We start from the raw sequence: 22,706 nt of genomic DNA, 5'->3' as shown, positions 1-22,706 counted from the left end.
TTTTAGTGTGTATATATGTGACCCCTCCCATGAAGCATATATACACAGGTATTAAATATATCTCTCTATATAATATTATATGTGTGTGGTATCAAAGGAATCTTTTAAAATGAGGGTAAAGGAAAAGGACTCGGGCCAGGAAACGCAGCATCTCCAGTTTAAATATGAAGACTTTTATTTGGCATAGGGAAAGGGAAATAACAAAAGAGGGGAGGGTTTTATATAGATAGGTATAAATTCTGAGATGGGACAGGTTTCCCTGTTCACATTTTTGAAACCCCTTAGGATGTCCTTGCAGTCCCATCTCAGTGAGAGAGTATTATACTGCTAACTAGTGAGTAAAGTTTTAATGGTAAGGCTTTGCTTATATTATATAAAGGGACATTGTGAAAGACAGGAAGGTTCACACTTGACTTCTTAGGCTCGCTTTATCAAGCCAAGAGGGTTTTCTTCAGCACACTATGTGCTCTCAGCAAAACTGCTCAGTGCTCACAGCTCTACAACAGATAAACCACCAGTTGTAGGGCTGCGTTAGTGGTGTGTTCACAAGACTCTGATAACTCTCTCTTCTTCATTCGTGTGAGAGAAGAGAATTCTGCAGTGCAGAACCAAATTTGAGGGTTATTAACAAAAGAAGTGATGTTCTAATTTTATAACATTAGAAGAAAATTTCATATCCCGTAAAATAACCACAGACATTCACACAGAGCAGAAACTTGTTAAATGCTGAAGGACTTAGTGAAATTCTTTTCCCAAATTCTTTGGTAGGGGAAGGGATTTAAGTGACACTGGCATTGGAGTTAACCTGGCCTTTACAGGGGGAAATAAATTTAAAAAACCCAAACAACAGAAAATACCCTACTTAGCTTGTATGAAACTGTATGTCAAAAATGGATGGATTTTAGCAAGTGAAAGGAAAAGATAGCAAGGGGATGCTGCAGTTCTGAGCTGGGTAGTAATGATTTTGAGTCCTTTAATATGTCTTTGTATTAATATAATTTAAGAATACCACGCTTTACTATTAAAAAGAACTTAGTATCTTTCATAAGGTCTAGTATCAGGATAATAATGTAGATGTTTTAACAACGTTTTTGTTCTTAAATAAAGAAAAAAACCAAACTTGCTTCTTATAGCCTTTGTAATAGAAAATAAAAGTGTGCACTTTAAACCGTCTCCTGATCCAGTGTGTGTTTGTGTTTTTCCAATAGCCTGCAAAGGGTTTTTATCTTGGTTTTGGGTTTCCCTGCTGTGAGGAGGGAAGCAAAGGGAACACATTAAGCATTGGATCGCTTTGGCTTTCTCTCATCTTTAAGTATAATCTGTTCTTCTTGCTGAGTGGAAAATTGCCTATGTGTGTATTAACAGATTATGCAGTTCTTCATCAGGCATACGGTTCTTGTGAACTTTAGATGTATTTAAGGTTTTTTTCTTTCCCCCCAGCGCCAAGAGTCTGTGCTCTGCATTAACACATAGTTTCAGGTGTTTGGGTAACCTGTGGTTTGAAACCTCCAGTAATCAGGTCTTGTACCACCTTCATCTAGAGGCTGTTCCTCTGTGTAGGCCACTCTGTTCAGCTTGGTCAGCCAGTTCTTTTGCCTGCCAGTGCGCACCCTGCCAGGGAAAATGCCCTTAGCCCTACCCACCGAGTCGCACACAGCTTGGGCCATGAGAAGCATCAGTGCACTTTGCCCCTGGAGAGGATGCTGTGTGAGGAACACTGCACCTGGGGGAAGAGGTCAGTGTGAAAACATTTATTAATAAAACTGGGTTTTTTTAAATTTTTTGAATCCATCATGATGCAGATTAATCTGGATTCTTGATGAAGCCAAAAGTGGAGATGCGGTGAAGACAGGGGAGTCCCATGGATATGCCTTGTTACTGCTGTATAAACTGGTAGAGTGACCAGAAGGCCATATCCAGTGAGGCCTGACGAGAGGAGATTTGTCACACATCTCCCTGATGTGCCTCCATATAAATATAGGGACTTCTAGTCAAAGGAGACACCTGAAAACTAGCTTGTAGTGCAGGGGGAATGAGGAGACCAGTACACTTCCAAGGGGCATTGATTATGTACAGCATGAGAGACATTAGTTTTACATTCCAGAGATTATTGAGGCCATGCTGGCAAGAGTTGAGGGTAGCCTTTCCAGTACCATGGAAACCAAAATTGTCAAATTGCAAGGCAGACAAAGCATGAGAATTAAAAAAAGACAGTGTTTTCCTTGCAGGTTTGAGCCTCATCTGTAAATCAGTGTTTCTTCACTGAAATAAACTTGTATTTGGGAGAGGCAGGAAAAGGAGTGGTGATTTCAGTATTCAGATCCTCCTAGGAACTTCAGCAGTTACAAAGACAAGGAGGAGAGACCCAAGTCAGCCAGGAAGGATCCAGGTCTGATGGAGCATTGAGAGGAGCAGGGCTAGAGACCCCTGAGAGGTGGGAGGAGGTCTTTGTGCTCAAGATCATTAATGCCATCACACAGCAGCTTGGCAGAGGGAGTTTGCTGCAGATGAGATTCCTAAGCAATCCTGTGACTGAGTCTGCCTGCCCACACTACAGAGAAACATTTCTGGGCAGTGACAGCAGGTGATCCAAATGTTGTCATCCTTTTCGTTGTGTTTGCTGCTGCCATTGCAACCAAGAACAGGGCAGTGTTGTGTTGTGTTCTGTGCACAGAGATTAGCAGAGAGTTCCTGTCATGCAGGAGCTGTAACCTGGTGAGGTGTGCTGGTCACTGGCTGGGGTGGATGGCCCAGAGGAGGACCATGTAGGGCACTTGGGGGAAAAACATGGGGCAGAAAACAACATGCTAAATAGTAAAAGACATCTGGATAGAAGTGACCAATGAGAGGAAGTGGAGGAGGAAAGGCTGCAGGCACGCCTGGCTGTAGCACACAGATATTTGGTGTGGGGCAGAAGGTGCTGAACAGACTTAGTTGGGTGCTATTGGTGGCTCTGGGCAGAGGTCCTGTGGACACTTATCTCTTGTGGCTTCCTAGAAAGCTCTGGCCAGGAGCTCTGAGCCATGTCTCATCCAGCCTTGCCCTTTCTCCCCAGGATGGAAGGAGACAGGACAGGGCTTATCCATTCCAAATAACCTCTCTCTCTTCCCAGGTGGATTATCACCTCCTGTTTTTCTGCAGTTCCCCCTCCAGGCAAGAATAGCAGGTCCTGGTGCCCCCAGGACAGGAGTGGTGTTTTCTAAAAACATTAGATCCAGGTGCAGCAAGGACAAGAGCAGGGATCAGACCAAATGACAGCTCCAGATGACTCCTTTCCCACCACAACAGTCCTGTCCCTGGCTGCTCCCAAGATTACTCCTTTCAGGGATGCTCCTCTCTGCAGTTTATCTTACAGACGACAGTGCTCCAGAAAACTCCTACTTTTTCCAGAGAGCCTCAGGAGGCACAAACATAGCAGAGTACCAGGAAATAGGGTTATTCATAACCAACTACATTAATCCTCCCAAAAATGACATTTACACAGGGCTGGGATGGAAATCTCTAAACCCAGATGCCAGAGTAGATTTGGCTTGCTTGGAACTGGAAAAACACTCAACTCTGGAGGTGCTCTTTGGTGTATTTCTTTTGTTCTTAGTGGATTTCCTACGTTTGCCTTAGCTGTGGGCTTCCAATAGTGCTGGGGCCCTCCAGGCAGATGGTCAGACAGAGGAAGAGCTGCATAGTTTCTCTAATTGAATACCAAGGCACTGCTCCCCTGTCTGTACCCCAGCAAAGCCCTGAGGCAGAGAGGGAAAGTCCTGCTTCCATGGGAGTAAGATGGCCTCAGTTTTCCTCAGCCAAATGACTTGAGAATAACTGCAACATGGCTGAACGTTGCCCCTGGGGGCTGTGGTGGGGACTCAATACGGCAGCAGTGTTTTCAAAAGAAGCTCTAGGCAGCTTGGATCTTCTCCTGTTTGAGACCTTTCGTGTCTTGCCTTTGGGGGATGACCAGAAGCCAAACTGCCCAAGCCTTTTTAAGGATTAGTTGTTTTCTTTGAGTCCACACGCTTTCCCCAGGCTCAGACGACTCCTGTATCTGTCCATCAAGCTCTGACCTCTTGGGCTATGACACTGCAGGTTTCCTCCTCCTGCTGGGGATCACATTGTTCCCAGGGGGTCTGAGGGGAAGGGGTGGCTGAAGGACAGTCCAAGTCCTTACAGCCAGGCTCTTCATTTTGAGAAGGAAGCAGACAGAGGAATGTGTATCTTGCTGTGCCACCCAATAGTCTCCCATGGACCCTGGCAGAGGCCTAATATCACTGTCCTTGGATTTACCCGTGCTGCTTTAAACCTCTTGGATTATTGCTGCTCTTGGCACCTCCTGGGTTCTGCTTCCTGCCAAGGCTTGTTCAGGGAGCTCCCAAAACTGGCTCTGCTCAGGCTCCCAGAGTGTTTCCAGACCAGGGAAATGCAGCAAAAGCAGCTCTAGGTGTCCTTCCTGCCCAGGGCAGCACAACTTCTGGTGAACCCAAGGCCCTTTCTCACGTTTTCTCTCTGCCTAGCACCTAGTTCTCTGGCAAAGGGCACCTCACAAGGGAAGGCCACGTGCAGACAAGCAGAGATGTGGTGAGACCAGCTGCCATGTAAGCACACCAAGGAGGTGGAGATGTCTTGGCAGGGGTGGTGGGGAAGCAAAGCTCATTAACTTTTTGGCACACATTTTGGGGAATTATATTTTAGAAATCCTTTCGCCTCAGGCAGAAAGTGAGGTGGTTCCTTCCACTAAAGTTCACTGCTTGCTTGGGAGGTCCTGATGCTGTTCCTCCACACAGGGAGACAGACAGGCACGCATGTGCACATACATAGGCACATGTGTGCATGTAGTACCCTGCAGGGGAAGGGGCAGCCCTTTCAGAGGTAGAAAGGGGGCTAAGAGTGAGGCCTCATCAAGCCTACGTGTCTGCGTCGCACGTTGGTACCATCAAAAGCACCCAAAGGGTTGCATGCCTGTGTTGCAGGCACCAGGCAGGGTCTTTAGCCAGTGCAGAGCCCCAGTTCCACTTTTCTCACCCTCAGCTGTCCACCCTCCCACACAGGCTTCATCACTCCTTCTCTCACCTCTTTTTCTCTCAAAGTAATCTGCTGTGGATGCAGACACTCCTGTGGTCTGGCCACAGCTGCCACAGCCTTCCCTGATGCTGCCATTCTGGGTATCCATGCAGCTCCATAGATGTCTGTTGGCACTAGCAGCAGTATCCCGACCCCAAAGAAGACAAGTTTCTAGGATGCAGTGCAAGCATCCCTTCAGAATGGCCAGGGTGAAACTCAGCCTGCAGGCCCTTGCCACGGTGAGAAAAATTCCCTATCAAGCCTGATGCGCTATGCAAATAAATGGCTAAATCTGGAAGCTGTCAGTGGAGTCTGCAATTGTTCTAGGAACTAGTACAAGAACAAAGAAAAGTGTGGATGTCTGTAAAGAGGCAGTGACTGACCTCTGGCAAAGGGTTTGCTTGCGTAAAAGAAGAAAGAGGAAACCACTTACCAAGCTGGGTTTGGTGCAAGAATCAAACCCCATGGGTGGGCCTGGAGCCTCCACACAGACATTGTGGGATGTGCAACAGAAGATGTCTCATGTGAAGAGATATGGAAATTTCCAAATAATGGCTGTGCTGCCAAGGCGAGTGGTCTTGGGTGACTGAAAAAAAAGAAGAAAAAAAAAGGAAAAGAGTCTTGCTTCAAGAACGGCAGAATTTGCAAAGCTTCTACAAATTTCTACATGGTTTTGTCCTTATATCCAGATTCACTGGAAAGGAGTGTCTGTCACCTTGTCTGTCACCACAAAGTCCCCCCAGTACTGCTACCTTCTGCCTGTCCCTTCACTATTGCCTGCCAGGAGCAGCATGTGCTTTGGGGTTTCACTGCCAAGGTATGTGCCCCAGATCAAATAGAACACATAACAGCAGGTTTTCTCTCTGGAGAGGCATTAATTCAACTCTCTCCTTCCTGGCTTATTTTTCAAATAGAATCCCTTTGCCAAGGTGGGTAGAATGCTCTGTGGAGGGAGGGGTGGATGGATGGATGGATGGATGGATGGATGGATGGATAGATGGATGGATACATAATACTGTTGTGTAAGATTTGTGTCCTTAGAAAATCAGACAAATTATTTTTATTTTCTAAGAGGACACATTCCACTAGATTACCAAGCCAAGCTTTCACCTTATGGAGGAAGCTGAGATAACAGCAATTAGTAATAATAACCAATAATGCCTTTCTTTGGTCAAATGTCACTGCTGCTGGTGGGTTCCCCACCAGCTGTGCTTTCACATATGTGTGAGAAACAACTAAGTTCCCTTTGGTATTGGTGGCCTCAGAAATTGATGTGCAGTAAGGTGCCATCACCAAGGGCAAGACCCACAGCATCAATCTGCTGGAGTTTCTGACTGAGGAGGCACCCAAGTGTGCCACCAACTCTTGTTTTGCTTCTGAGGATGGCTGCAAGCTGCTGGCAGGAAGGGAAACAGTGGAAAGGCAGCTCCAGAAGCACTGTGGAAGCGGTCCGGTGAAGGAGTTGAGGGAGTACTCCTTGGGCTGAGGGAAAGATGGCAACCTGGAGAGATGCACAGAGAATCCCCTCAGCCAGATCTTTGTAATGAACAGGGCTGTATCAGAGGTTGGAATGTCTGAAACAATTCTCCAGGGCCTCAAACTGCCAGGAAGGCTGTACCTACTCATAACACCTAAGCAGTGGTGCTCTGTGGCTCCCCGTGCTCTTTGGGCCTGAGGGAAAGCCTCTGTAGAGAGACCCCACTAGAGACAGGAGTAGAATTAGAGGTTTTAAAAGAGGTGTTTACATACTCTGGTGTCAACAGAAGCATCTGAGCACTGCAGAAAGGCAAAGGGATCAGGGGGAAGCAAGGCAGAAGAATTTGTTGCTTAAAAAAAGCATAACTCTTTGGAGTGAGAAGGAGGAGAGCATAGACCAAGGCAAATGTTGAAGGACCCACACTCCTCCCTTCAGGACTGCTGAACACACTCCTCAGGAAAACGTGCCAAGCGGCTCAGCCAGCACTGCTGGGCGGCGTGGGTAGTGCACCAAGAGACCTACAGAAAGGACACTGGCTTCTACCATTTAAATTGGTGTTCCTGGCGTTTGGCCTTTTCCATCATGTTAGGTGCCCCTTTCTGTGTGCTACCCACTTAGGTCCAGTATAAGTTGACTATGGCTGGTTGAGTCTGTGGGGAAATGTGCTGTTTTGGGCTGACTAAACTTCTGAGTGACAGAGCAGAGCTGCCAACACCTCCACTAACATCAAACCACAATAACAATAAATAACCATATGATCTGATAACAGTGCAGCCAGCACAAGAGATGCGATCTGTGGCCATGCCTGCAGCTTTCCAGAGCCAACATTTCAATTTTATTTGCTAAAGCAGCTCAAGTGCTCTGCTCTCTCTGTTGGGGATACAGAGGCAGACAGACATTCCCCACTGCTATGGCTCTACTTCATAGCATGGAGTTTATGAATCCCTGTGGGTTCAAGACAGGGTAGTGTTGATGCGTCTGGCTAATGATGTTACCCAAGCTCTTCTTGTTGACAGGAACTCATCGTTCAAGGATTCTGAATCAAGAAGGACATAGAGTGTTGGTAGGAGACTTTGTGGACATGTCAAACACGAGACGAAATATACTGTCTCAGATCTCTAGACAAAAACTTAGAGATGTCCATTGCAGGCTAATAATTAAAAATGCTAAGTGACAATTTAGATGATCTTTAAGGTCCATTCCAACCCAAACTATTCTATGATTCTATGAATTTTGTCTGAATTAACTTCATTTTCTGAAGCCATAAATGCAAGTCAATTGCTGCAGCAGCTGCTGTGAAGTCCTTTGGTCCCTCCAGACACATGGTCAGATGTTTGTTCAGCTTTCAGAACAAGTCTGAGCCTGGGACAAAACCAGAAGGTCCAGCTGCACCTGGCATTGGACAGCTACCATGTTCTTAGTCATTTTCCCTTGTCATCCTGTGATGAGAAGCACAACTAGTAGCTGTCCCAAACATTAGTGATGCTTGGCAGGACTGAATGACTGCACTCCACTTGCTTTGACCAGCCAGAATGGACTGGAAGTTTGCAGGAAAGGACATGGACCTCCTGACTGGCAGGCTGTGCTCCAGGAAGGAGAGATGCAAGCATTTCTCTTGCTTACAGATGCCAGAATGCACTGACCATCTGCAGGGTCTGTCTGCTGTCTCCAGCCTTGGTTGAATGAACACCAAACAGCCTAGGGTTAGTATGGGACTGTTTTCTCTGAATGGCTTCACCACCAATGGTTATGACTGGCTGTTTTCTTACATTCTCTCTGGGAAATGGAGGGAGCAAACCACAAGGGAAATCACAAGAGATAGTTCCATAATTACAAAGTCTACTAAAGCATCTATTGTGTGATTTCTGAGACTGATTATATTGGGATCTAGATCACAAGGCTTCTCCTTTCCCTTTCAGCTTCACTGACATTTTCAACCACCGAACCTGCCTAGGTAATTCTTTCTTTTTGGTTTCTATCAGGCTAAATAAAATGCATTTCCTTATGGGACCAAACACCATGCTATCTCCTCCCATCACTTTTAAGCACTCTAAATGCTGGGCCAGCGAAGTGCTTCACTTAAGGCACAAGGAAAGTCCTAATGACTTCACTCAGTCCACTTCTGTGCTGACAGCCATGCATGGTTTTGCTGGGCTGTCACTAATAGCTGGGGCTCACAGACCAGTGTGTTCCTATCGATTCACACTGGTGTTGTAAGGCTGAGCCTGGCAAAATGGACAGGAGCAAACTGAGAAATAAAAGCACTTCTGTTGTAAAATCACACCCAGCAAAAGAGGAGACCACAGCGCGTGTAAGATGCTACTTCCCAGGCCAGGTTCTGATAAAGAGGATCAGACCTTTATCCTCCTGTCTCCAGTCCTTCCCTCCATGCTAAAAACTTCCCTAGCAGGAGAGGAGGGGCTTTGTGTGCTCAAGATCTTACTTAACCAGCTGTTATCAGGGTATTTGCACGGTTCATGAACTCTCTTGCTGTACATCACTGCTCTGAGAGGGGGCTGTTGGCTTTTTGATAAAATTCTGTGCCACTTAAGAGGAAAAATCCTGCATTTTGGGGATGATGCACACAATAAGAAAGATGTCTTGTGCTGTTATAAATGTTGACTTAAGAGGTACACACATTAAGTGTTGCATCACATGAAAATAATGTCACTATTTGCATCTCAGAGAGCTAAAAAGTTAGCATGCAGACGCAGACAGCATGTGTATCTCCCCATGGCAGCCTGCGCAGCTTGGAGCTCCTCAGAGCCTCCCGAGAGCCCGTCAGAGGATCCCTTTGCTGTTGCATTTGCAGCCGACGTGTGTACCCCCGACAGAGCGCACTTGCTTTTCCCCCTGCCTCCAACGTGTATATTTGTTATAACACCTTGCAAAGGAAAAGGGTGCTGCCTTTGCAAAGTTAGATAACTGGCCCAGTTCTTCGCTGCCGGATTGGCTGGGAGAGGCCCTGTAAAACCACGCTGGCCAGCCGCCCGGCCCAGCCCTGCAAGGCTGCAAGCTATTTCCACAATTGGCCACTTCAGAGTGGGAGAGGGGGAGGTGAAGACAGCCGGGCAAACTACATCTCCACCAGGCTGCTTCCCTTCCTCCTTGTTTTTTCACAGCCGGAGTAGTTTGGCAAACCTGCTCTTGGTGCCTCTGAGCCCTTCTTGCAACACCCAGGCAAGCGGAGTGTAGCATTGGTGTCCAGGCACCTGGCCCTCCCTTAGCCCTGCTGGCACAGCCTCAGGACAGGACATGTCAAGCTGCAACAACCCTGGGGGCCCCACTGCCCTGGACTTTCCGGAAGTCCTGAAGTCCCTGCTGGAGTATTCTTTACCCTGGACCAACAAGATGACAGGTAGGATTAAGGAAATATATGCTGGGATTTCTGTTTTGATTTCTCCTTCCCCATTTTGAGTTGCAAGGCAAGAAGGGGGCAGAAGATCTTGTATGCTGCAAGCCCTTCAAGGGTGTGTTTCCCAAAGTGTCCAAGTCAGACAGGGAGTTCTGGCACTGAGCATGTTATGCAGCTAGGAGGAAAAAACGGCTGCAATGGATTGATTACAAAATCAGTAAAGAGTGCTGAGCTCCTGATCCTTTTAATCTCTCTGCTCAGCTATTTCTTGGAAATCCTCAAAGATTTGTGCACAGAAAAGGCTTGGGCACAAATCTTCATGCTCATATGGCAGGATTGCCATTCATGTTGTCCTGTAGTTAATAACTACTGAGCCTCCAGACATTGCCTCTTCCCAGATGCAGACTGTCCAGAGAGCCAGGCTGTGTGGGGCAGGCTGACTCTGTGCAAACTTTGATGCTGCCGTTGTTTATCAGTGGAAAGCTGAGGTAGAGAACACAGTAAATGTTGCATTTTCTTTGCAAGAGCATTTCTGTACTCCTAGGCTTTCCCACTCTCTGTGCAGCATCCCAGAAAACAACTGGAAAGGACCCAGGAGATTATTTAGTTTGGGCTTCTGCTGTGCTGAACACTTTGCTTGTGCTGGACTGACCACTTCTCAATTGCTGGGCATGCTCCAAGAGCCCATCACGCAACTTGAGTACTCTCTGGTTTGGGATAGAATGCCACGTGCCCTTGGCAAGCTGCTTTTTGGTTGTTGTGTTTTCATGTTCACTGCTGAGTGCTGGGGAGGTGTGTGGGAACACCTCAGCTCAACAAGCTTATGTCTAGGCATGAGTGAGTTGAACTCACAGAAACAAACATGCACAGAGCTCACTCTTCTGTAGGGAGTTGCTACCAGAACACACAGGTAGCTCTGCAGTCTTGAAGTGCAGCAGGACCCAGGAGCAGAAAAGCCAGACACACAGTGTGGAGAGGGACCCTGCTTTTGCTCCAGAGTCAATGGGAGAAAAGGCTGTTGCTGCAACAGTAAAGTGTTCACGGTAGAAAGAGCAGCTGCCTACACCAGTAGTAATACAGCAATCCCTGTGACACACACACAGCTCCCTGTGGGAAAGGGAAATAGGGCAAGGGGAGCTGCCATACCCCCTAAGGGGCTCACTTTGTCACATTCCTCTGCTGCTGCCACCTGTGAGCAGTCTCTCTCCTTTGCTGAGACTGCCTGATAACAGGTGTATTTATATTTCACGCCGTATGAAGTCCCACTGTTTGTGGGGACCAGAGCATGTTTTTCCAAGCTCACTGATAACCAGGGAGAAAGAAAACCTGGCTGGGAGGAGGCAGAAGGGCCAAGGGAGGCTCACATGGTGCAGAGCCTTGCTGTGGCTAAGCTAAGTTTGGCTGCCTTTTTGGGATCTCTGCTCTCTACCACCAAGTGGATTGAATTAATCCAAGGGAGGAGTGCTGGCAAGACCTATCCGTTTGGAGTAGGGAGTAGAGGGGAGATCAATGATTTGCAGGGACAATAATTTAGTCTTAACTCAATGTGAGTTATTTGGCAGCTGAGGGTGCTGTTTTGTGGCAGCATTCTTCCTCTACCCCAGGACCACCCTGCCTCTCAGCATCACCTCCTGTAATCCTCAGAATTGTCCTTATTATGCTACCTCCCTCTGCAGGCCAACATTCCCATCCTGGCCCTCTTCCCACAGAGCTCAGTTCAGATTCTCCTGTATTTCCACACTTACACACCACTCATCTGGATTTGCTGGCTCTCAGGCTTCTGTTTGAAATGTGTTCCGCTATTCAAACCTCCCAGTGGGGCAGGTCCCCCACCCTATGCCTAGCACTGAGCTGCTTGTTGCTTGCCTCCCTGCTGCACCAGAACTGGGCTGTTCTGCATCATCTGGCCCTGACAAGACTCCCAGCAGTAACAGCCAAGGCTGCTGCATTCCTCTCCTCACATCTCATTGTCCTCTTCTCTTCCTTCTCAGCCCGCAGAGTGAAAGAAAATGTAAAAATCCCAGGCAGATCCCACCTTAACCAAGAAGGTACAGCTCATGGTGCAATGCCCACTTTCTGCTGGCAATTGCTAGAGCCCCTAATCCCCAGAGGCGAGAAAAAGCTCTCAAGGCAGTCTCTCTCCTAGCTGGCAGGGCAGAGCTAATGCTGGAGTGGAGTGATGTGAGAGGGAACCCACAGGAATGCTCCCCAGATACTCCCTCCCTCCTGTCTTCAGGCCGAGCAGCTAACACTGTACAGGCTAAACCCTCTCAAAGCAAAGTCACAACTCAGCGGTGGTGCAGAGCAAACCTTAGCACAGTGGAGTGTGGGTGGAAATGTGCTGGAAGAAGAACACGGTCGATCTAAACAAAAAAGCCCTGGAGTAAAAGCTGCTGAGTGGTTTTAATAACCTCCATTCTTACGGACATTACCCAGCAAAGCAGTTTCCATTGGGCTCTGCAGGGGGGATGTGCAGACCCTGTTCCTTGAAGGAGTGTTGTACAGTACAGAGGCACAGCATCACCCCCGGGGGCCACCAGTGTCGACAACAATGGAACAAAGTGACCACGAGAGCCATAACTGAATGGGAAGCCTGCAGCCTGCCCTGCTTTGGCTGTATCCCCTTGCCTTGTTCCTAGAAGCTGCTTCTTCCGGCCTCACTATGCTGTGTTCTTTATCTACCACCTGTCAGTAGATGTCTCCCAGGCAAAAGCATCGCTGCAAGCTCACTTCCCCTTGCCGAGCTGTGTGTGCTGCCTCTGCTGTGTGTGGTCCTCCAACATCTGTGTCTCATTGCCCTGCGTGAAGTGGTATCTCCCTTTCACACATGTGCCTTTTTCTCCTGCCAGCTGAGCTTGGCAAGGCAGAGGGAGTCCGTGGAGGGCATGCACCAGCCCTGGAGTATGCTGAGAAGCAGAGCATGACCTGCTCTGCCTGCTTCTTGCAGCTGGATTTATCAGCCTTGATAAACGATGCATTAACCTGTGCTGTTCCAGCCTGTATTAACAAGGTGGCCCTATCCAAGCTTACCATCGGGCAGCCTGTGTGCAGGAGTTGCGTCGGGAGTTGGAGGCAGCAGATTCAGCCTCCCAGTCTAAGCCAGAGAAGCAGCTGGAGGGCAGGGCAGCTCCCTGTCTGCCCAGGTTGGATGGAGATGTCTCCTGGTCGTGATTACAGGAAGAGAATGGAGGAAAACATGTAGCCCATGTGATTTCAAATCCATTCCTTTCCCTGGGGCGTGTGGGGAGGAGTTCAGACCTGATTTTTTTTTTCTTTGTCACAAAGACCATCAGGGTTTATTAGCAAGGGTCAGGGCAAATCGTGCCCTGCCACCAAAACGAAATGTCTGAGGCTTGTGAAGGCGAAGCTGAGCCAAGCCGATGTCCAAGTGACTACCTGACAGGAGGGTGTCTCTTTTCTGTTGGCACTTGTGCGGATACCTCTGCTCTGGCTCCTGCGGCTCTGCTGGGTGCAGAGGGGCCGATCCCGGGGCAGGGCACCCCCCACTTTCCCGGCTCACGGCGCTGGGCGGCGGGTTCGCTGCGGCCCGTCCTGGCGAGGCGAGAGGCAGCGCCTGCTGACAGGAGGCTCAGGCATCTGCCACTTTGCGAGCGAATTCATTCTGTGGGAGAAACTCCTGGGTGTCCGCCTGTGCTCTCGGGAACGGACTTGGCATCATTCGCTCCCTTTGTGTGCTCAGAGGCTTAAATCCCAGCACGGCATCCGTGCTGATGGAGCAAGGATTGCTTGCCATGATGACAACTTGGGAGGGACGGCCCTTCCCCCAGAAGCCCGGCCGTGACAGCACCGCAGTGAAGCCCTTCTCCCTGCCCATGTTGTACAGGGCACGCCGCTGTGAGCACCGTGTGGGACGGAGGGAGATTAAATCCAGGGCACGCGGGAAAGGTGATCTCGGGATCCTAAACGAGGATATTCAAGGTCCGGCCGCAGCGCTGGGGCCGGGGCAGGACAGGGAAGGGTCTCGCAGCCGGAGCCGCGCAACCGGTGCCGCCCTCACGGGCCCCCGCGCGGCTCCGGCCTCCTCAGCTGCCGCCAGGCACGGGGCACGGGCGGGCGGGCGCGCGCCCGCAGTCGCAGGAGCCGCGCGGCGGGCGCGCGCCCCGCTGCAGGAGGGCGCCACTCCTCCCCCACCGCCCACACGCGCGCTCCCTCCCCCTCCCGCCCTCCTGGCGGTGACGCAACGCCGGCGGGAGGAGGTGAAGGGGCGGGGCCTCGCATGCTAATGAACCTCCGGAGGCCACGCCCCTGCACGTGCCCCGGCGGGCGGGGGGCGCGTGCCCGCGCCGGCTGCGGGGAGGGCGGGGCAGGGAGGGCGGGGCCTGCGCGCGCGGGGCCGCCCCCTTCGGCATACACGGGCCAATCGGCGCGCGCGAAGGGGCCGGGGCGGGGCGGGGCCCCGGCGCTCATGAATACTGAAGCACGCGCCGGGCGTCAGTCGGTCGCGCCTGCGTCGTTCGGTCCGCGCTCGCCGCCGCTGCCGCCGTTGCCGCCGCCGCCGCGTCCCGGGAGCCGCTGCCGCAGCCCCGCGCCGCCGGTGACCTCTGACAGCCCGCCCGCCCGCTCGCCCGCGGGGAGTATGCCCGGCCGCGCCGCGCACCAGGAGGCGGCGGCGGCGGCGGCGACGGCGGGAGGACCGGAGCCCACTGCAGCCGGGGGGAGCGCGGGGGCCGCCGCGCAGCAGGAGCGGCGGGGCCTGGCGGGTGCGTTCCCGCTGGTGCTGAAGAAGCTGATGGAGAACCCACCGCGGGAGGCGCGCCTGGGTGAGCGCGGGGGCGCGCGCTGGGGCGGCGGGGGCGCGCGGCGCCCCCCAATCGTACACCAACCCCCACCCCCCCATTCCCTTTCCCCACCGCCACCTTCCCGCCCCGCGGCTCGGAGGGCGGGACCCGCCGGGTCACGGCGGGACTGGCCGCGGGGGGAGTACTCGCGGGAGAGGCCGCACGCCGGGCCCCTTCCCTCCGCCCCGTCCCTCCCTCTCCCGCCCCCCGCGCGGCCGTGCCAAATGCCGGCAGCACGGGATCGCTCCCGCCTCCCAGGCCAGCGGCCCTCGGGAGCGTGTGGGTGCCTGCGCTGGGCAAAGTCGGGCGCTGCGGGAGCGGGGAGTGGGCAGGGGCCGGGACGTGACATGCTGGGTTTGGTCTCTGGGCTACCTGGAGCCTCCTTCGCCGGCTGACGCGCAGTTGGGAGCAGCGGTGGGAAGGTTTCGAGTCTTGCTTGACCTTAATTGCTGAGAAGTTGCCCGATGAGACGCGTAAACAGCAGGTCCCCTCAGATTAGGTTGGGTGATAATCCAGGAGAGTATGACTGGCTGCCTCACATGCAGCCGTGCATGGGCTGGAGCTGCCGCTCTCCCACTGGATGTGCAGGCGGCAGCTGTGTAAATAGCAGGGCTGGTGCTTGTAGTCTTCGCTGCTGATGGCACACTTCTGGATTTTTTTTTTTCACCCGGCAGTATTTTTGCCTTTTTGAGTATCAGTTTCATTTCGAGGAAGGACTCAGGATTATCTGCACTGCTATAGTGCCTACTGTACTGGTGTATAATAAAGTAAGTCCTTACACTTAAGAATTTTGATGTTGAGAATCATTTTTTGGAACAGCAGAGAATATCCAGGGTAGACCACAGCGTAGGTTGACAAGATTGTTCCCAGTAAGGATCCTAGTTACGTTGTATGTCTATTATTGCACAGTACCCTGTAAATGTATCCATTTTGTGATTCTGGTGAGTATTTTTTTCTTCTCTCTGTTATAAAAAAGATCAACTTGTGGTAAAGGTTTTAGTTATGTTGCTTTAGTGCAGGATGCTGCAGTACACAGAATCTTGAATCTACAAAATTACAGGGTTTCTTAGGATATTTCTGCACCCAGTCCTTTTTAAAGGCAATAGTGCCATCAGGAGCAATTTAAGTTCACACACAGAAACAGTGATGGTGGCTGACAGGGATATGGTGACTTTGTCTTGGGGGTGCTTTTTGTGCTCAGAATCACATGATCTAGCCTATGGAGATGTGAAATTCTGAAATTAATATGATTTTGAGGTGGTGCCTTTTTCTAAAATTAGAAACATTTGATACTTTCACTAGATGACCCCATTCCAGCTCGGGAAGGTGTTCAGCTTGAGCCTCTAAACCTTACTAGAGAGTCCATTGCATCTTGATTACCCTTCTCCATTCATGGTGTGATAAAGTTCGGGTCCTCATTCTTTTAAATTCTCCATAGATTTCCTTAGTTCACCTTGTTCTGTTTCACTTCACACTTTGGAACTTGTTGCTTTCTGTTTATTTTTGTCTCTGATGCTTTTCTTGTTTGCATATTCGCAAGACAAAAGAAAGAATACCTTCGTTGTCAGCAGGTAGTTACACCTAATTTTACAAAAGGCTTGTCAGTAGACTTGTGATTCAACTGACTTCAGAGTATTCTTGTTTATTTTCTGTTCCATTAACAGTATAGAGACACAGTCAAAATGTTAAATAATTACTAATTCACTTAATCCGGTGTTGCAGTTTCAGCAAGCTTTCTGAGAAAAGACCTTGTACCTTTTATCTGGAATGCCTGTTGACAAAAATACAGTTTTCTGTATTACTCTGTGAGAAATGGTATCAACTAGCTGCGGTGTCCATTTATAGTCTCCACAAGCTACCTGTGGGTTTTCCAACTGCCGTGGGTAATTTGACTACCCAGTAAGCAAGCAGGCTTTCTAATCCTGAGCAACAGAGGAGGGAGGTCAGCCAGTTCTAGCAGAATGCCATCCCCTTGAATGCCCTGCCATATACCGGGTATAGCTGACCAGCCTTGCTGGGGGCTGTTGTCATGTACGTTGTAGGAATTAATGAAATAAAAATAATATTTTTATTTTAAAAAAAAGTCCTGTGGGTTAAGGGAAGAGAATTAATATTCTGGAGCAGGACTGTAAGTCTCTTATATTGATAATGAGCTGCTGCATACTCTCCAAAGGATGCCTTAATCACCAGTTGCACTGCTGTGGCAGGAGTAATGTCTCAACAAACATCACAGTAATGGGCATCAGGGATTTGGAACCCCACAACCTGTCTTTTTCCATCCTCACAAGAGGGACTAAAGATTTATGGAGCAATCAGCCATAGTCTGTATACTGTTTTCAGTATAATTTGACAGTATTTTTTGATGAACAAGGCGAAGTTTGTCAAATAAGTGTTTATTCTGTTTATGGCTGTAGCTCTTGACAGCTGTGGCCAAAATCTTTTGGTTGGTTTTGGGTTTGGTTAGTTTTTTGGTTTTGAGGAAAAACTAGGATGTGGAATAAAACTCTTTTCAGGCCGCTGCTTTTGGCTAAAACAGCAGTATTTCCAACAGTTCAGTAACTGGAATGGTCTACTTAAATTACTGAGCGTAAACTGGTGTGCTCCCTATTGACAGCAGATGTACAGCCCAGCTAATAGGTCACAGTAGCAGAATGAGGGGGCTAAATCGGACATGAGCCATCGGCTGCAGAAGTACAGTCCAGATTTATCAGGGTGACCTTGAATCGCTGCAAATGGAGCCTCTTAGGATACTGCAGCTCTACTGTCAGGTAATACCTGTTTACACTATAAATATCTTAAGAGAATTAATGTTTTGGGCCCCTGTGCTGAGGCAGGCAGAAATGTCCCCCTCAAGATGCAAGAAGTTAATTAGTGTTTCATTAGATATTGTGCACCCAAACAGGATGTTGTGCAGCAGAAATAAAGATTAAATGAATTGAAAGAAAGCCAGTGGGAAAATGCCAGTGCAAAACTGATCATATGAAGGTTTTATCATTTGATGTATAACGTTTGAAATAGATGAGCACCCAATATGTGTGTTTCCTTCTGATATTTTGTTTCCAATATTGTTAGAAGTGAGGGAGGAGAGAGAGAGAAACAGCACAGATAAACAAAGACAGCACTGGGGACCCAGTGTTTGCCCGTTGTCAACTCAGCAAAAGGACACAAAATTTCAGATGCTTTTCTCGTGGGAAGGAAACCTCTAATTTGGTGGGAGCCAGAGACAATCACAAGAGGAAGTTGGAGAAACCACAATTTTTCCAGGTTACTGAAGGACAGCAGGATGATCGTGCACATCTAAAAGGCATTTAAAGATCTGAGAAGAGCCACATATTTCACTAGTGTAGCCCTTTAGCATCTTCCTTCTGAAAAATATTAATAATAAACCTTATATTCAGTCTACTAATCATTTAATGTTTCTTTTCTCCTCTCTTGGAGGTGTTGTATTAGATGTTGCGAAACAAAAGCACTCCTGGCTTGTATTAAAACTTGTAATGGTATAGTATTGTTTTCAAGAGTGAAGAATTTTTTTTTTTTGGTTGACGTTTTGACGGACATTTGCAAGTTTTTTATCATGTTAATTAAAAACTAGTTACTTGCAAAGAATAAATTATTGTCACTTGCATTTGTTTTGGTGATATGTTTACTATGTTATCATCCACAACCTCCAGTGTAAATCTGAGTTTGGTTGTGCTGGGCACTATGCAAACCTTGGAGAAATACACAACCTCTGATTCACTGGTAAAATGTTGGTTCCAATTTGGTGGGGTGTGCTTCATTAGTAAGTGAAATCATCCTTATATGTGGATTAGGTGCTGTTTCTTTGCTAGCTTCAAGTAGGAGCTGTTTAGAAACATTATGGTTATTTGCATTATGACTGTTAACCTGCATGTTTGCTTCGCCCAAGCAAAAGGTAGGAAAGTTGCAAAACTCCCTGCAAAAAAGGACTTTATAGCAGGAATAGGAGCTGGGAGATCGCAGTTCAGAGGCAGCAGTGTGAAGTAGCAAGGGGAAGGCCAAAAGCTGCAAGGTGATGTTAACAAAGGTTAGGTCCAGGAGCCACTGGTCTGAATTTAACATGTCCTTTAAGTACTTGCTCTTAGTCCCAAGTCGGTGGCTGTTGAATACTTTCTGAACTGCTTAGTTTAAAATCAGTATCTTCTTTTGTATAAAATATTCAGAGTATGGTAGATAATTTACTTTGTATGGCAGCACTGTTCTTTAAGTCATGAAAACTCTTTCAGTCTCAGTTCCACACCAGCTAAGGCAACAGCGGAAGGAATGCCACTTCTATCAGAATAGGTTTTATATAAATAGGCTTTTCTGATTTATAGCAGAGTTTCACCCCCACTTCCACCCCCGATAAAGAAAAATACTCCTTTAGCTTGTTGTCTAGAAAACCCTAACGCCAAAAATCGGTGCATTTTATTGGGATAACCTCTGTGAATGCTGGAGTTCCAGACTAGTCCAGGGCAAGTCCTTGGAGTCCCTGTTTCATTGAACTGGATATTTGTCGGCTTCCATGGTAATACCCAATTTGCAGTTGGTTAGGGCACGACTGGTGACCGTTCCTTTTGACAGCAGTGCTGGCTCAGTGCTGGCAGCACTAGCACTGCTTCTGCAATGCCTCCTTCAGTGCTGATAGAACTGCATGGCTGCATGGAGAACTGGATCAGGAAAATGACTTGGATTTTTAAATTTTTTTTTCTGCCAGCTTATTTTTATCTCTTAAATTATGTAATTATTCCATAACTTGAGTTTTCTGCTTGGATTCTGTCCCAGACAATTGTTAAGATTCAGTAGCTATGGGGAACATAGAAACAGCCTTTTTTCTGTAATATGTGCACTGTTGCAGAGTAAATGGAGAAAAATTCATCAGTCTCTTGTGACTTGGGGGTGGGATGTGGGAGTATTCCTTATTAGACAGCTCCCCAAAGAGTGAAAATTGTATGTAGGTACTCTGAGCTATCTATAGTGAGCAGCACTTGGAGCTATTGCTTTGTGTGGACATGCTGAGTCATTTCAGAGAGAAATGCTTCTAAAATGCTAAACAGTAGACATCCAGGTCTCTGGTGTCCTGTGGATGGACCTTTTGACTGATTTTAAAATGTAATCTGAAAACCCATATTCCTTTCATATTTGTATTTAAATTATTGTTCTGTACCTTCCTTCTTTTTGCCTAGAATAAGCTACTCTGCTTCCTCGGAATTTTCTTAATAGCTTCCCATATAATCCTTTTTTGTTGTCTTCTGAGATGGGTATGTGAAAAACAGACTATTTTGCAGTGACTGGTTAATAAGCTCCATGCAGTACTACATCACACTTTGGAAAGTTATCACAGCAAATATGCTGGTTTTCAAGGCTGCTCAAATGTCTGTGGTCCAGCCATCACGGGGGGGGGGGTTAGAGCATTCCATACGGAGTTACATGTGAATGCATCAATGTTGCTTTTCAACAGCTGATTTTTCCAGATCATGTCATGAGCCAGAACTATTAGCTTTCTGAATTTCCTTTCATGTGGATTTTGTTAGACTCTTAAACCTTGAGTCTCTCCTGTGTTTCAGCTTGTACAGTGACCTACTTGTATCTTTCAGATAAAGAGAAGGAGAAAATAAAGCTTGAAGAAGATGAGGCAGCAGCTGCCAGCACTATGGCAGTCTCGGCTTCCCTTATGCCACCTATTTGGGACAAAACTATTCCTTACGATGGCGAGTCTTTCCACCTGGAGTACATGGATCTGGATGAGTTCCTGCTGGAGAATGGAATTCCTTCCAGCCCTACTCACCTGGATTTGAACCAGAATCCCCTCTTGCCTGTGGCTGAGCTGGAAGGAAAGGAGTCTGCCAGTGCTTCCACTGGTTCTCCTGCATCATCCTCCTCCACTGCAGTTTACCAGCAATCTGAAGCAGCCTCCAGCACAGGTAGATGGAACAATATGGGGCTCTGAGGGACTTCTGTTGTTCTCATACTAAAAGGTGCCTCTTCAGATCAAAGAGGAGACATGCCAGCCTGTCAGTGTTAGGTGGGGCAGGTTAAGTAGCACAGACATGTTCAATGTAGAGCCTTAGTCCGTGTGTCAATTCATGAAGATGCTGCCTCTTCTCTTCTTCCTCTCTCCTGCTCCTTTGAAAAATGAGTGTCTATCAGTGTGCACTCTGTTTCTCTTTTGAAATTAGAAGAGCTGAAGCAGCAACATAAAGTATTTGATTTCTTGGTATTGTATTTTCTCAGGTTATTTTAGAACAGATTTGACAGCTTGTCACAAGTCATGTGTGCTGCCTTGGTCTGCTTGGGTGAACTTACACAAACTTAATAACAATATTAAGTAGAAAAACAGTGAAGCAATTTTTTTGTGGTAGCCTGTGAAATGTGAGAACAGACACTTGGAAAAGATGTTTTAATGGTGCAATTTGATGTTCTGTGGTGCTTTGAAGTGGGAATGGGGGAACACAGAAACAGAACTGTACTTAAATGGTACTAGGAAACTTTCACTCTACATTTGTAATATGGAGATCTTGTCTGTTAAGGAATTCATCAGCTCAGTTTGCCCTAGATTTGGAGTTTAAACATGATAGCCTCTAAATTTTCATGGTACTATTTTATGAGCAGGTTTTACAGAAAGCATTTTGCTCTGGGCCTCTTCCGTAAATCTGTGAGAGATACAATGTGGAACTCCTTCCATAAGTCATAGAGTGTGGCTTTTTTCTAGGTGGTATATGAAAAAACTTATTCATTGATCACTACTGCAAATTGCACTGACATTTACAATTCATGTATGTGAAGTTTGTAAACAATAGATTAATATGGTAAAGTTCATACGAACGTTATCAGTGTCAGACAGTCTATTGGTACATTTGTTGCTGTATGGTAAAGAAGCAGAATACTGTTACATTTGTAACAAACCCTCCTTTATTTAGTCATTTCTTTGGAAATATAGTTGTCTGACCTTCCAAGGTCCCAGGGACTGGGGTCTCTGACCAGGCTTGTTTCTGTAGGGATTTCTGTGGTACAAAACTCAGGCTGGTACAAGTTTCTCCCTTCTTACTGCTGTTGGAGGTGCTTCTTAACTGTGCAAAGCATGTAATTTTTGCCAAGGAAGTATTAACTCCTGTACTGCATCTGTCTACTCATGTCTGTTAGTCTGGCATATGTTCCTAGAGTTATATTACAGACTGGACTGTGAACCCTTCCTCTGTACCAGCAGCAGTACAGCACCAAGCACACCTCAGGGAAGTACCAAATGATACTATTAATTATAGTTGCTCACAACAGGACAATAAATAGACACATAAGTTGGCTTCTTAGTTGATTCTCTTCAACCTGCTGAATGTATTGTAACTTCTCCTGTTGTTGCCAGAGTCCCCACCACAAAATGAGAGAAATACTCCCAGCCCCATCGATCCTGACTGCGTAGAAGTTGAGGTGAATTTTAACCCTGACCCTGCTGATTTAGTGCTGTCCAGTGTGCCTGGTGGTGAGCTCTTCAATCCTCGCAAACACAAGTTTACTGAAGAGGACCTGAAACCACAACCTATGATTAAAAAAGCCAAGAAAGTTTTTGTCCCAGATGAGCAAAAGGTAACAGATTTATTGCTGCAGACTTCTCTAGGCCTTGTTAAAAGTTTCCAACACTTTGATGTACACAGCTAATGCAGTATACCTATATGATTGAGCAGAAGCACTGCCAAGAATAGAATTGGCAAGCCAACTGCTGTGCTTGCTGTTTTGCAGGTTTTGGTATCATGAGATAATTACTGGCCAGGAGCAACCGATCACGCTATAAACAGAAATTAGAAGAACTATCAAGTCAAATCCTCATCACTTGCACATTTGAAGGCCGTTGTCTATATTTGCCCGGCATTATGTCTGATCTGGATTTAAGCAACCCAGACAACAGAACAGGTTGTTTTCTGTGGAAGTTCATTCCTGAATTGAAACTAAGTAAAGGGAGCATTTCAATTGGACAGCTTCTTAGTACCCAAGTCTCCTAGTCTCCTTAGTTCTGGCAGTGCACTTGGTTTAT

General features: G+C 47.6%; 1 protein-coding gene across 5 annotated transcripts in view; it reads left to right on the top strand.

Annotated features, from left to right (window-relative positions):
* Positions 1–9,580: 9,580 nt before the first annotated feature.
* The window catches only part of TEF (TEF, PAR bZIP transcription factor), a 36,120-nt gene continuing 22,994 nt past the window's right edge, over positions 9,581–22,706 (top strand). For 3 of the 5 annotated variants that reach the window (XM_027680129.1, XM_027680130.1, XM_027680131.1), the window contains exons 1-3: positions 14,445–14,665; positions 20,278–20,604; positions 22,041–22,261. In XM_027680129.1, coding sequence (XP_027535930.1) covers positions 14,482–14,665; positions 20,278–20,604; positions 22,041–22,261 — 732 coding nt within the window. In that variant the 5' untranslated portion in view covers positions 14,445–14,481. Of the gene's footprint in view, positions 9,888–14,444; positions 14,666–20,277; positions 20,605–22,040; positions 22,262–22,706 lie in introns of those variants that run through there. The other 2 variants (XM_027680132.1, XM_027680133.1) reach the window with 1 other exon arrangement.

The sequence above is a fragment of the Neopelma chrysocephalum genome, unplaced genomic scaffold (genome assembly GCF_003984885.1).
Source record: "Neopelma chrysocephalum unplaced genomic scaffold, ASM398488v2 Primary Assembly neopelma1_59, whole genome shotgun sequence".
NCBI lineage: Eukaryota > Metazoa > Chordata > Aves > Passeriformes > Pipridae > Neopelma > Neopelma chrysocephalum.
The sequence above is the reverse complement of the archived record's forward strand: the minus strand, read 5'-3'. Positions and strand labels throughout refer to the sequence as shown.